The following is a 15,415-nucleotide window of genomic DNA, read 5'->3' as shown; positions in this document are numbered from 1 at the left end:
GGGCCCTCTGTATGTCCTCCTTAGAGAAGTGCATAGTCAGGTCTTTTGCCCATTTTTTAATTGGATCATTTGTCTTCCTGGTGTTGACTTGTATAAGTTCTTTATATATTTTGGAGATCAAACCCTTGTTCAAGGTATGATTGGCAAGTGTGTTTTCCCATCTGTTGGTTCTCTTTTCATTTTGATGATGTTTTCTTCAGCCATGCAGAAGCTTTTAAATTTGATGTAGTCCCATTTATTGACACTTTCCTTTATTTCCCTTGTCCTAGAGGATGTATTGGCAAAAATATTGCTGTGTGGGATAGCTGAAATTTTAGTGCCTATGTTTTTCTCTAGGATTTTATGGTTTCATGGCTTATGTTTAAGGCTTTTATCTATCTTTAGTTTATTCTGGTATATGGTATAAGTTGGTGGCCTAGTTTCATTTTTTGCATGTACCAGTCCAGTTCTCCCAACACCATTTGTTGTAGAGGCTATTTTTACTCCATTTTATGCTCCTTCCCCCTTCGTCAAATATTAATTGACTATAGAGACTTGGGTTTATTTCTAGGTTCTCTGTTCTGTTCCATTGATATATGTATCTGTACTTATGCCAGTACCAGACTGTTTTGATTACAGTGGCCTTGTAGTATAGTTTAATATCAGGTACTGTAATCCCTTCTACTTTGTTCTTCTTTCTCAAGATTGCTGAGGCTATTTGGGGTTGTTCTTGGTTCCATATAAGTTTTTGAAATGGTTATTCTAGATCTGCGAAATATGTCATTGGTTTTTAATAGGGATTGTGTTGAATCTATAGACTGCTTTGGGTAGTATGGACATTTCAATGATGTTAATTCTTCTAATCCATGAATATGGTATATACTTCCATTTATTTACATCTTCCTTAATTTCTTTCTTCAGTGTTCTGTGGTTTTCTGAGTACCGGTCTTCTACTACCTTGGTTAAGTTTATTGCTAGGTACTTTACTTTTCAGTATAAGTTTTTTGAATGTATGTTATGAATGGGTCTTAACCTATTATGAAACTATAATGTTAGTTGAATGAGTTAGATAACCAATCAAACTCATAAAATCCAAACAACTGAGTTTATAGATCCTATGTTACTTTTCAGGGACAAATTTTGAAAATACAAAGTCCATTATAGGGTAAACATGATTTCTCCCTGTTCAATGTATCACAATCACTTTTTCAAAGTGGAGACATGAGAATACAATGAGAACCAGACTGTAAGGCTAAGAGACTTTTTCCACAGGGCAAAAACCCCACAAAGTATAATTTATGAAGATACCTTACAAAGAGTGGGCAGATAATGAAACCATAAACTACTTACTTTTTTTTTCTTTTACTATGGCGGTGTTAGTTCTGTGCCTTTGTTTTATTATGTTTTCTTTTTAAAATTTGTTTTTTGTGAAGTCCTGAGCATCAGTGTAGCAGTCTGAAAGCTATATTATATTTTGGAAAAAAGATAGCATGGGGATGATCTGGTGACTGTTTCCTCCTAGGGTGATCAGTCGGGCTGGCTGGTCCCAGGCGAAGGATACACACTTGAAGTCACTCAGCACCAGCAGCTTGCTGAAATTGATACAAAACTCCAAGAACTCTCTGCAGCCTCCCTGACAATGTCCAACTTTTCTCCAAGACTTGAAAGTCAGAATGATCAGGTATATTAAATACAAGAGGGCATGAACGGTATAGAATTATGTGTGCTAAAGCTAGTTCACATTTGACAATCTGCTTGTTAACTAAAGAATTTTCTTCACAATTGTTTTTCACTTCATGACTACAACAACTGCAGTGATACTAATTATTTAAAAATTATGTTTTATTGATTATGCTATTACAGTTGTCCTAATTTTCCCCCCTTTTCTACCCTCTACCCAGCACCCCCCACTCCCTCAGGCAATCCCCACACCATTGTTCATGTCCATGGGTCATGCATATAAGTTCTTTGGCTACTCCATTTCCTATACTGTACTCTACATCCCCATGGCTATTCTGTAACTACCAATTTGTACTTCTTAATCCCATTACCTCTTCACCCATTACCCTGTACTCCCCTCCTATCTGGCAACCATCAAAAAGCTCTCTGTATCCATGATTCTTTCTGTCTCTGCTATTCTTGTTTGCTTAGTTTGTTTTTTAGATTCAATTGTTGATAGATTTGTATTTTTTTTGCCATTTTATTGTTCCTAGTTTTGATCATCTTTTTCTTAAATAAGTCCCTTTACATTTCATGTAATAATGGTTTGGTAATAATGAACTCCTTTAGTTTTTCTTGTCTGGGAAGCTCTTTATCTTCCCTTTGATTCTAAATGCTATCTTTGCTGGGTAGAGCAATCTTGCTGTTGGTCCCTGCTTTTCATGACTGAATATTTCTTGCCAATCCCTTCTAGCCTGCAAAGTTTCTTTTCAGAAATCAGCTGACAGTCTTATGGGAACTCCCTTGGGGATAACTAACTTATTTTCTCTTGCTACTTTTAAGATTCTCTCTTTATCTTTAACCTTTGGTATTTTAATTATGATGTATCTTAGCGTGAGCCTCTTTACATCCATCTTGTTTGGTACTCTTTATGCTTTCTGGACTTGCATGTCTATTCCTTTCACCAAAATAGGAAAGTTTTCTTTCATTATTTTTTTTCAAATAAATTTCCAATTTCTTGCTCTTCCTCTTTTCTTTTGGTACCCCTGTGATGTGATATTGGAATGCTTGAAGTTGTCTCAGAGGCTGCTTACATTTTCCTCATTTTTTGGATTCTTTTTTCTTCTTGTTGTTCTGATTGGTTGTTTTTTTTTTTTTCTTATGTTCCAAATCATTGATTTGATTCTCGGCTTCATTCAGTCTACTGTTGTTTCCCTGTAAATTGTTCTTTTTTTCAGTTAGGGTATCTTTTACTTCTGACTGCATCTTTTCTATACTGTTGAGGTCCTCACGGTCCTCACTATGTTCCTTTCTTGTCTCCCCTTCATTTAGTGCTTTTTCTAGAGTTTTTATCTGTTCTTTCATTTGGGCCATGATTCTACGTCTCTTCATTTTGGCAGCCTCCCTGTATTTGCTTCTATGTATTGGGTAGAGCTGCTTTGACTCTGTGTCTTGGTAGTGTGGCCTAATGTAGTAGGTGTCCTGTAGGGTCCAGTGGCACTGGCTCCTCTATCACCCAAGCTGGGTACTTGAGGTGCACCCTTTGTGTGGGCTGAGTACATCCTCCTCTTGTAGTTGAGCCTTGGTTGTTGTTGGTAGGTCAATGGGAGGAATTTACCCAGGCCAGTCAGCTGCAAGGATTGGCTATGACCATCACCACCAACCTTTACCCTCCATGGAGGATCTGCTGTGCAGGGGCAGGGTGGTGGTGCTCCGATGTGGTCTGTAGCTGTCCATTGGGTGCCCTGGTCCTGGGGTTTCCTGGGTGGTACAGGCCAAGGTCAGCCCCTACCTGTGTTTTGCTCAGGCCACCCTGCCTGATATATAAAGCAATCTGAGATGGCTGCTACCTGTGCTGGGCTTGGGGATTCCCAGGCAAAGCCAAGCTGTGAATCTAGACTAGCTGCTGCTAGTGCTGGGCCTGGGGCCAGTGGGCAAGAGGTTGGGGGTGGGTTGGGGGCTCACTGAGGCCGGCTATTGCTTGTTGGATAGCATTTGGGAAGTTTTGAAGCATGAGCCAAGATCAGCCATTAATATGGAAATGTCAAAGTTAATAGAGTGGGTGGGCCCTTAAGTTGGGTGGGACAGAGTCTCAGGGGAACTCCAGGGAAGGGCAAACAATGTTAGCTAGGTTGATGGGGTCTCAGACATGGCACCTGCTTGCTGGTGCTGTGGCTCTGTGTGGGGAAGGCTCAGAAAAGGGACAGTACCCTCTGCCCACCTTTCTGTCTGAGGAAAAACTGTCCCCTAGCTCTTGCCATGATGCCAGACACTTCAGTTTGTCCATGTATGCCACTGATGCCTTTCAAGCTGCTACCCCAGCACTGGAGCTCAGAGGGATTGAATCTGAGTAAGTCCATGTGTGGGTTCTTTAAGAGGAACTGTTTGGGACTTCAGAAATTTCTTCCAACAACTCAATCCCCACTTGTTTTTGCAGCCAGAAGTTATGGGGACTTATTTTCCTGGAACTGGAACCCTGGGCTGGGGGGCCTGTGTGGGTCTGGGACTCCTCAGTCCTGAGATATTTTTCTCAAATTTATCCACCACATGTGGATGTGGGACCAGCCTGTTCTGCATCCCCGCCCCCTCCTACCAGTCTGGATGGATGTGGTTTCTTTAATTCTGTAGTTGTCAGACTTCCATTCAACTCAATTTCTGATAGTTCTGAGTGATGGTTGTTCTATAATTGCGTTGTAATTTTGATGTGGTTGTGTGAGGAGGCAAGCTGGGTATACATATGCCGCCATCTTGACTGGGAATCCAGACGCAATAATAATTTCCATAAGAATGTATTTTCCTTTGGTCACTTCTACTCTCTTTCCATTTTTATTTCATTTTGTAATGCACTGGGATGTAATCACTGAGGAAATTTTATTTTAATATTGTTATTTATTTATGATTTAAGCTAATTCTTATTCATGATTATGAGGGAGGAGAGGAAAGAAAATTGTTACAGTGTTCATTAGTCCTTTGAAGGTCATGTTTCTCCTTATTCCTTGGTTCTAGGTATTAGCAATGGTAGCCACTTGTCCCTTATTCTTACCCATTCTTCTAGCTCCTTTAATTTAACATTAAATAGTGAAGCTCACTAGATTGATGACTATCCTCCTGTGAGGGTTTTGAAATGAATGTGTTTCCCCTCTTGGTAGTTCCTGAAAATATTTTTTTCCAAAGCTAGTAGAAGGTGTAGAAAAACAGGAAAATAATAGCAGCTTTGGAAAAGTAAAATTCTTTTTCTCCCTGCTAATTTTCAGTACTTCATGTGATCTAGTATGGGGTTGAGTGGTAGTTTTCATCTGAAGAGAAAATGGCTCATCTTTTGTTATTTTACTAACTCTACTAGTTTTGTAATCACCTTATCAAATCAGATTCTGTACACTCTTAGACACGTGTGATTTTATTTAAAAAGGTTTAAATATCAGTAGTCTATAGCTAATAATTCTGCTTTCTAGGGAATTTTTTCTCCAACCTCTCAATTGAAGGTTAGGAATTTATTTAGCTTTGGGCCAGCTGAAACTACCTCAGGGGAAAAGAGCAATATGGAACTTTTCTAAAAACAGTTTGGTCACTGGCAAACCTTTATGGAGTCAACTTAGCTTCCTTAGGTTGTGTGTCTAAGCTCCAGGCTACTTCTGAGCCCACACAGCAATAGTGGTGGTAGTGGAAACCACTGATTTCTGGATTGGGATCAGAGTTCTTGGAAAACAGAATTGGAATCTTTGTCTCCACCCAAATGAACCCCTGGACATTGACACTATTACAACACTATTTATGTTACCGGGTGCCATTTCTCAAATGGAGGAAGCCAAGATGGCAGAATAAAATTGTTCAGGGAGTCTTTGTTGTTTTCATGTTACAGCTGATTTTTTTGTTATTGTTAGAGTTCAGGGGTAGCTGAGATCTGAAAGCTGAATAATGGTTTTAAAGGTAGAAAATGTCTTTTTCATGGCTGTCGAATGTTATTCTTGAAAGAGAAACTGAGAATTTAGAGATTTGTTTAGCCATTAGGCTTTAAATAAAGCATGACTATGGTCAGATTCTGTCATTGTCATCTAAATCACATTTTCAGAGTTCACATTTATGGTTCTGATAAAATATTTAAAAAATAATAAAAGGGAAACCAATACATTACTTATTTGTTACATACTGAGATTTTATATATTTTTATGTGGCACAACATATATTCAGAGGGAAAAGGGAAAACTGCGTTTTGGGACTCCCATTAGATGCAGAAATAGCAATACAACATCCTAGTTGTTGAAAAGAAAAAATTAATGCTTCCTGCATGCAAAATGAATATCTTTTGTGCTTTTGTTCAACTTCCTCGTGGCATTTTCTCATTTCTAACTAAAACCAGCATTGCACATTGAATTTTCAAGCCAGAAATGCTAACTTGGAAAATTATTTACGGATATTATTTTTGGATTGGAATTCTTTTTGAGTAAACACACTGAAAAGTATCTTGGATAAATCCAGTATATCTATTTAGTTGATGAATGGGCTCCAATCTGTTGCTGAACCACAAATATTCATAGTGAATATTCACATTAATTTTATTTTTTAACCCTTCTGCAAACCATTAACTCATCAGTAATTTTTTTCTATGCTTATGAAAGAATGTCTTTTAAGTGAAATGTAAATTTCTGTTTTTCAACAATCAATTCAACAAATATTAATCAAGTGCTCACAAATGTGCAAGGAATTTTAGGGTATTTAAAGATAAGTCAGGCAAATATAGAACTGTAGAGTTAAAAGCCTTCAAGTTCTGGGGCTTCCACTTACCAGTTCTGAGGACTTGGGAATTAATTAGAAATACTCCAAACTCCAGTTTCTTCATAGTAGTAATAATATTGTTCTTTAAAAGGATAGATGAGTTTATATATGTAAAGTGTTTAGTAGTGTCTGACACAGAATTCAACCAATGATGTAGTAGCAGTAGTAGTAGTAGTAGTAGTAGTAGTAGTAGTAGTAGTAGTAATGAGACTTAAGGAGTTTATTTCCTTATGGGAGGCTCAAATTATACATATATAACTGAGGTGCAAGACAGCATAGGCTAGCACAATAGGCTCTAAGCAAAGTATTGTGGTGGTTCAGAGGAGAAAGAGAGAGAGAGAAAGCACATCCAGAAGAAATATCAAGAAAGTCTGTTTCCCTAAGTGAGAGACAGGAGGAGTGAGAGGAACTTGTGCATGAGGCAGAAGGGTCAGAGGCCTAGGAGAAGATTGTTATTATGTGGCAGAAGGTGGAAAACTGGCAGCCTGTATGGCAAATTTGGCTCACAGGAGGGTTTCCTTTAGCTTACATATGGTTTACAATCTTTTTTTTCCCAGCTAACATTTAAAAATTGGGTGACCACATATGAAAATCCAATTTCTAGTTTCTCTTGAAAAATTAGGAAACCTGGCTATTTTACGCCTGAATCCTTGCTTGGACCACTACAGGACTGAGCTGAGTAGCAACTGCTGCTTTATATGGAGCACAAGTGCTCTGGTTTCCTTCAGTAGCCACCACCTCATATTGTACCACAGGCCCCGCGTCCTGCTGCATGCGTTTGTGTTATTTGTCCAGCTTCTGCACAGGCCATCAACACATCTTTGAATGCCAGCTTATTTCATGGGAGATGCTGTAGTGGTAGATGTTAAGTATTCAGGTTAGTATATGGCTTCATTGCTGACCTTAAAACAGCTTGTAGGATACTGCAGGATAGGATGTAAACACAACACAAGTTGTGGAGTGATCATATAATGAAACAAGAAGTGCCACATTACAGGAACTGAGAAAATGTAGGTTGGGGAGCACAAAGAAAGAAAAAGTTATTTGAAGGCATGATATTTAAAAGAGTCCTTTGGAGATTTAAAAAATTTTGGTCTAAGAAACAGTTTCTTGAACAAGTTGAAATATGCAGACTTTCTGACTAACCTGACTATGGCAACTATAAAGGTGCCAAGTTGGTAGGCAGGTAAGCCTAGGAGGGTAAATGTACCTGTTTCATAATAATTTGAGGGATTTCAGAAATGTGGCTCAAAGATTAAGGAAGTGTTGATTGTTATGAAAGGGGATGAGAGGACACCTTTCTGTTATGAGTTTGCTGATTATAATGTTCTCATATAGATGCCCTGGCCTGGCTCTTAACTTTATGGCAGTATTTTAAAAGCAGCTTTTGGCTTTTACGTATCTGATTTCCTTAGTATAAAACAAAGTATGTGGTCACATTCAGAAGAACAAATGGCATATTACTGCTATTGCTTTAATGTGAATAATATCATGTGGCTGCAGTTTTACATCTGCTTTTTATTTACATTTCATCTTAGCAAAAGAGAACTAATTGAACTAAGAGAACTAATTGATCTGTGGTTTAACTGTGCATACTTTATTGTATCCATCTCCTAACTCTCCAACAAATCATTTTCTTTCCATTTATTATAAATTCCACCGTAAAATTGAGGATGTTCCATAATTTAGTGCTGTATTTGTAGCTGTATTAGATTTGAGCTTTCTCCAGAAATGTCTAAGATATAGGAGTTATGTAAGCATCAGTTTCTTCAATCCTTAGCAACTGGATTCAACAATAGATTTGTTCAGTTTGGCTCTTGTAAAGAAGTTTATTTATCTTTCATGAAGTCAATCTCACTAAATCTAGAATTTCAGTTTATGGTCTAAGATTTTTTTTTTCTGGTTGGAAGAGGGTCTTCAGAAATGGTTTTCATTGACAAGATGTATTTTTTTGTTTTAAAACCAAGTAGTTTAATTGAATGCAAAGGTCCTCCTTAATTTGATTTATTTTCTTGTTCTTAAAATATTGATTCAGCTGTACACAATTTGGTAAGACCAGCAAAATATCAACAAACATTTGATTGAGGGAAATTATAGCTGTGTTTATCTCTTTTGTTACCAAGGACTTACTATTGCTGATAGCAACAACTAACTGTATTTTTTTGCTGCTTTCTGTTTCAACAGTAGCTAAAACAGAGGAAATATAAACCATTGTTTGACATGTAATCCTGGAAAATGTTTTACTGTTGAGTCCAGGGATTTTCAGAGTTCCAATAATGGCCATGTAGTCTAGTTGACTTCAAATTGCTCAATACACTCACTGATTGAAGGCAGGAATCTAGGAATTTTTTATGTATGCTAGTTACAAGCACAGAAATCTTATAGACCATTTGTTCATTTCCGAAAATAATAGAAGTATGCCACTCTTAAGAGCATGGGGATTTGGATTGAAGAATAAACAAGAAGATACTTCAGAGGTTCTTGCCTCTAATGTTAACGTAACAACCATTCCCAATTAAATCTGAGGAATTCACCTATATTGTACAGATTACTTTGAAGTTGATATTTATATTTCTTTTTTTTTTTAATATTAAGTCTCCTGTGTAGTCAAGATTTCTTTCAGTTCATGGCAGTGTTCCAAGATGACAAAAACAATCTGGCTGAAAGATTTTTTTCTCTAGTTTTAGTACTGCCAGGCAAATGATGCATCTGATGAGAGGTAATAGTAGTAGCCTATGGGAAAGTATAGCATTAGTTTGAAAACACAGGAAAGCTGGCTTTATTTAGGCAGATTTGTATTTTTCTGGATTTTACCTCATGCCTATTTGCATGTCAGATAACTTAAGAAGAAGTAATTTCCTTTGTATTTGGCTTTTGGAAAGGAGTTTACTTCAAAGACCCCTCTAGGAACAGTCAACAGCATAGATATTTTTCTAAGGATGAACATAAAATCCCTTAGTGATCAATAAGTCAAATCAACAAATATCTATTGACCTCAGGGACAGTTCTCTTCCTGTGGCTCCCCACATATCACAAGAGATTTAAAAGAACTGAATTTTACTTTTTACTGAATAAAAGCATTCCTATATGACTCAGAAACACAGAAAAGATGTGGATGGTCAGAGAGTCTGCTCAAATATTTCTTATCATAGGAGATCAAGATATTTCTTGATGATCATGAAAACAGACAGTTGGCATGTTGATGTGACAATAGACCTTCTCCTGGTACCAGAGCTTCTTGAATATGCCCACTGGGCAATTTTTGCCAGAATCAATGATTATTTTTTCTTGCTTCCTCTTAGCCTCTGCTTTCATCAAATGCTGTCCCTTAAATAGTTGAACTATACGGTTTTGTTATCAGAGACCATGACTGAGGAAAGATGTTATATGTCCTTAGGTCTAACTGGAGAATTACAGATACATAAACTATTAGAGTTTGCAGAAACTTTATCAGAAGAAATTTAGATTCAGAAGGAGAAAGTGACTTGTTCAAAAGTACAGAGTAGAACTGGGGCTAAAATCTAACTTTCAGGCCAATACGTTTGACCTGAGAGTCATATTGTCAGAGAAGAACAAAAATATTTTTAGTAGAAGTTTTTTTGTTTTAAAAGTAAAAAATAACTTTTTCTGCTTATGAAATGAATATTTATTGTAGACAACTCAGGAAACACAAAAACATCTAAGAAAAATAAGATAAAACAATTACAATTTTTAGTATAAAGTTCCTTCCAGTCTGTTTCTCTGCAAATACTCTCTCACACACATATACATACAAACACACACACACACATGCACACACACACACACAGGCAAACATAATTCTACAAGTTACAGTTCTTAGTAAGAAACAGAAAAAACATTCAGCTTGGATTTTGAAAATAATTAAATGAAGAACTATTTATAGATTCAAAGGAGCCAGTAAGGGGTGGGTAGGGGGAAGAAGAAGAGTATCAGAGCTTAGGGAGATGTAGAGCCATGGCTGAGGAATCAGCCATCCAAAGTTGTAATCATAGAAGAGTAGGCAAAGGATTAACCAATCCCTTCAGCATGAGAATTTGAGCTGTCATTAATTTCTTAATTGTTTCCCTGGCAACTGATGAAAGTTAGAATGTCAACAATGTTAGAAGGCCACTTCACTTATACTAAAAATTACCCCAGGATTGGGAGAATTCTAAAGACCTGATTGGAAAGTCATACTTTGAGCTTCCTTAAGTGCAGTGATTCTTATAGCTGGGCATGTCCCTTGCTTGGCCGTTGGATGCTGTTCCTATAAAGTCATTTCAAGAGATGATGCTTCTATTGGATATAAAGCTTTTAAACTAGGGTAGCTTTCTCGCCCCTTGTGCCTTTACTGTGATGACATGGACTGAGCAAAAAATTCCATTGAAGAGGGCTACCGGATACTGCCTTGCTCTATTTCCTGTCCTAAATCTGAATAGACTGACTCCGAGTGTGGGCTCTGTTTGTCTTTGAGCATGAATATGCAGTTGAATCTAAGAAAACTTTCCTGATGGGCACCTCAGGGATACGTCACTGCCCAAACCATAGTGCCAAAGCAGCGAGGCGAAGGAGAAAATACCCCAAGCATTTTTTCTCTGCCCTTCAGTCTCTTAATACTCCTCCCCCAACATTGAGTAAACCTAATCACAAGACAGAAGTCAAGCAGAAAGAATCTTAATTGTCCCAGCTTGCATCAGGTGCTTACCACAGTTTTATCATGCTCATGTTGATGGACATTTGGGGTATGCATAAAGCTGCTATGAGTGTTCATGTACAAAATGAGTAATACATTTTCCCTTTCTCTTGGATAGATTTACAGGAATGGAATTGCTGAGTCATAGAATAGACAGTTTTATAAGAAACTGCCAGTTTTCCAAAGTGGTTGTACTGTTATACTTTCCAACAACATGTGAGAGTTCCGCTTGTTCCACACCTCTCCAACATTTGGTGTTAAACTTTTTCATCTGCGTTCTAGTGGCTGTGTAGTGAAACCCTGCTGTGATTTTAATTGGCATTTCCCTGATGCCTTAATGATGCTGAAGACCTTTTCATGTACAGTGGTACCTTGGTACTCGTTGTTAATTTATTCCACAACTTGTGATGCGTGCTGAGACCAACAAGGACTGAACCATGAAGCTTTTTTACTTTCTGGGCATTGTTGTGACTCATACAAGTTCTAGTAAGTGCTATGAGTTCTGAGCAAGCCCAAGTGCTGAAACGTGGTTTTCTCATCAAAATGCGACGAGTACTGGGTTTGACGAGCTCTGAAGCTGATGAGTGTAGAGGTATGACTGTACTTATTTGTCATTTATATATATTCTTTAGTAAAGTATCTAAGTTGTTTTAGAACTGGATTGTCTTTTTATTTTTTTTATTATTAAATTGTGTGGATTCCTTATACATACTAGATTCAAGTCCTTTGCCAGGCTTATGTGTTATGATATTTTTCTCCCAGTCAGTGGCTTATCTATTAATGGTGGCTTTGCAAAATTAAAAAATATTCTTTTTAAAAAAAGTATATTTTATTGATTATTTTGTTACAGTAGTCCAATTTTTTCCCTTTGCTCCCCTCTGCCCAGTACCCCCTTTCCCTCCAGCAATCCCGCCCCCCTTAGTTCATGTCCGTGGTCTTGCATGTAAGTTCTTTGGCTTCACCCTTTTCTATATTATTCTTAACTTCCCCCTGTCTATTTTGTACCAAGCAATTATGCTTCTTAATCCCTGCACCATTTCCCCATTTCCCCCCCTTCCCCCTCTCAGCTGATAACCCCCCAAATGATCCCCATACCTATGATGCTGTTCCTATTCTGGTTTGCTTAGTTGGATTTTGTTTTTATTTTTTAGATTCAGTTGTTGATAGTTGTGAGCTTGTTGTCATTTTAGTGTTCATAGTTTTGATCTTCTTTTTCTTAAATAAGTTCCTTTAACATTTCATATAATAATGATTTGGTGATGATGAACTCTTTTAGCTTTACCTTGTCTGGGAAGCCCTTTATCTGCCCTTCCATTCTAAATGACAGCTTTTGCTGAATAGAGGAATTTTGGTTGTAGGTCCTTGCTTTTCATCACTTTGAATACTTCTTGCCAATTCTTTCTTGCCTGCAAAGTTCCTTTTGAGAAATCAGCTGATAGTCTTATGGGAATTCCTTTGTAGGTAACTCTCTGCTTTTCTCTTGCTGCTTTTAAGATTCTCTCTTTATCTTTAACCTTCGGCATTTTAATTATGATGTGTCTTGGTGTGGTCCTTTCTGGGTCTAGCTTGTTTGGGACTCCGTGTGCTTCCCGGACTTGTATGTCTATTTCCTTCGCCACATTTGGAGAGTTTTCCTTCATTATTTTCTCACATAAGTTTTCAATTTCTTGCTCTTCCTCTTCTCCTTCTGGCACCGCTATGGTTCGGATATTGACATGTTTAAAGTTGTCCCAGAGGTTTCTACACCTCTCCTCATTTTTTTCAATTCTTGTTTCCTCATTCTGTACTAGTTGACTGTTTTTTCCTTCCTTATGTTCCAAATCTTTGATTTGAACCCTGGTTTCTATCCCTTCACCATTGGTTTTGTGTGGATTTTCCTTTGTTTCATTTAGCATAGCCTTCACTTCGTCCCTTATACGTCTGCCATAATTAAGCGTATCTATCAAGCCTGTGAGCATCTTTATCCCCAAGGTTTTGAACTCTGCATCTATTCGGTTGGCTATCTCCTCGTTGATTAGTTCTCCCATTGGAACCCTGATCTGTTCCCTCTTTTGGGTCATACTTCTCTGTCTCCTCATCTTGACAGGCTCCTGTTTGCCTCTGTGTCTTAGGTAGAGCTGTTGCTCCTGTTATGTTGTAAGGGGTGGAGCCTTAGGTATTTGTCAGTAGAGGGTGACCCGTTTCACTACGTTGAGGTGCTGTATGTGGGGGAGGGATCTGAGAGGGAACAATGACACTTGCTCAGCACTCGCCCCTTTTCCAGGCACTTCTCCCACTTTGTATGGGATTAGTGCCTCTCTAGCTGTTGCCCTGGCTGTCGTTCCCAGAGTGAGTGGGTCTGTGGATGTTCTAGGATGGTGGGGGCTCTTTAAACAAGCGAACTCTGCTGAGAGACTGGCAGTTTCTTCCTGCGTCCCAACCCACACTTGTTTGCACCGTCAAAAGCAATGAGCTTTATTTTCCCTGGCGCTGGGACCGTGAGCTGCACAGTCTGGTCTGGTGCTCAGAGCACTCCCCAGGTGTCCCTACCTAGTTTTTAAAACATGTGACTGCGCTTTCTACTGGCCTGCTGCTGCTGCCTTCACCGGTGCTGCCGCCACCACAATGCTTCCTCTCCGCCCTGGTTCTGCCCCTCCTACCTGTCTGGATGAGTATTTCTTCTTTATATCTTTGTTTGTTGGACTTCCATGTATTGATTTTCTGGAACTTCTGGTTGTCTTTAGTTTTGAGGTAGTTGTATTCCTTCTTTGTTGTGGAGGGATACATAGTGTGTCTATCTAGGTCTCCATCTTGGCTGGAAGTCTAAAAATATTCTTGAACCTGATTTAAAGTTTTTCTTTGTGTCTTTTCTTTGCCTACACAAAGATTTTAAAAAAAATAGCTATAGATTATTAAAGTGATATTTAAAAAAAATAGTTTTCATTTACAAATGAAATCCAATTTGGATGTTTTTTATATCACTATATTCTATAGACTGAATGTTTACATCCCCCCATGATCTGTATGTTAGAATATAATCCCCAATGTGATAGTATTTGGAGGTGAGGCCTTGGGGAGGTGATTAGGTCATGAGGGTGGAGCCGTCACGGATAGGATTCGTTGTGCTTTATGAAAGAGGCCCACGGAGCCCCCATACCCCTCTGTCACTGCGGACACAGCAAGAAGACGGCCATCTAGGAACCAGAAGACAGGCCTTCACCGGACACCAGTGCTCATACCGTTTCAGCATTATAGTTTGTGTTGGGATTCGGAGTGGGAACAGCCATGGTTTCTCTCTGAGCAGTGACATTGTGGAAGTACAATGATGCAGAATGCTGGAGAGAATCGTTGCCGTTCCTGGGTATGTTGGGGAATATGTTATAGTAGAGTCATGTATGTGCTGGGCTCAAAAAGAGTAGGAGATTGTATGAGGAGTTGGAGGGAGGAGATATGGAGTGGTGGAGAACTAGGATATTGAGTATTGCTGCGGCTTTGGGTTTGAGAAACAAGTAATGGGAGCTGAGGTTGAAGAGATAGGCAGGGCCAGGCCATGAAGTGATGATGACTTTGCACATTGCTTTGTGGCTTCTTTGCAAAAGGTGGAACGAATGGGGAGATGAGTGGCACCAAGCCCTGTTAAGAAGCTCAAGTAGTAGCGCAAGTTCATAGTTCTCAAATTCTCAAGTAGTTGTGCTTAGGTTGTCAGTCCCCAGTCCTTACCTATTGAGCCAGAATCTCTGGGTTGGAGACTGGGCCTTTGAATATTTTCACAGGTTCTGTGCGTGAATCTGTAGCACATTGGGGTTTGAGAACTACTGGTTCAAGTAAATGAGGAGTAAGCAGTTGGAAAGAGAGAAGGGCCTCGATTAAAGAAGTACTGGAAAGTGAATGGTGACTTTTCTTGATGACCACATGTATGTGAGGAATGAGAATGTGAGAGGATTCTGGCTTGAGTAACTGCAAACATGACAGCCGTGCAAATCACCTACGTGGCAACACAGAGTAAGAGATCTGTGGGAGAAAAGATAGGAAGTTTAGTTAAAGGACCGACTTACTGTCAAGAAATACCTTTTTATATTACCTAGAATAATACTAACTTTGAGAGAATATGATTTTATCAGTTCAAATATTGCTGATAACAAAATACTTTCATTATATTCAAAGGGAATATTCAGCTCACATTTGTTAGGCACTAAAATTCGTTGCATTCCTACTATATGCTTTCAGGCTAGATATCCTTCTCCCCCTCCCCTTCCCCCTCTTCTTCCTCTTCCTCCTTCTCCTCCTTCTGCAGATGATGATGAAACTGAGGCTCAAAGAGGTTGATTGATT

The 15,415-nt window shown here is 38.7% G+C and overlaps 1 protein-coding gene across 3 annotated transcripts in view; it reads left to right on the top strand.

Moving 5' to 3' along the window:
• The window catches only part of FSIP1 (fibrous sheath interacting protein 1), a 184,874-nt gene that overhangs the window by 40,891 nt on the left and 128,568 nt on the right, over positions 1-15,415 (top strand). For all 3 annotated transcript variants that reach the window (XM_090271952.1, XM_090271951.1, XM_090271953.1), the window contains one exon: positions 1,502-1,660. In XM_090271952.1, the coding sequence (XP_090128078.1) occupies positions 1,502-1,660 (159 nt within the window). The remainder of the gene's footprint in view (positions 1-1,501; positions 1,661-15,415) is intronic.

Source organism: Furipterus horrens, unplaced genomic scaffold (genome assembly GCF_987537825.1).
Source record: "Furipterus horrens unplaced genomic scaffold, mFurHor1.1.pri manual_scaffold_3, whole genome shotgun sequence".
Taxonomy (NCBI): Eukaryota; Metazoa; Chordata; class Mammalia; order Chiroptera; family Furipteridae; genus Furipterus; species Furipterus horrens.
This window is presented reverse-complemented; position numbering and strand designations above follow the sequence as displayed.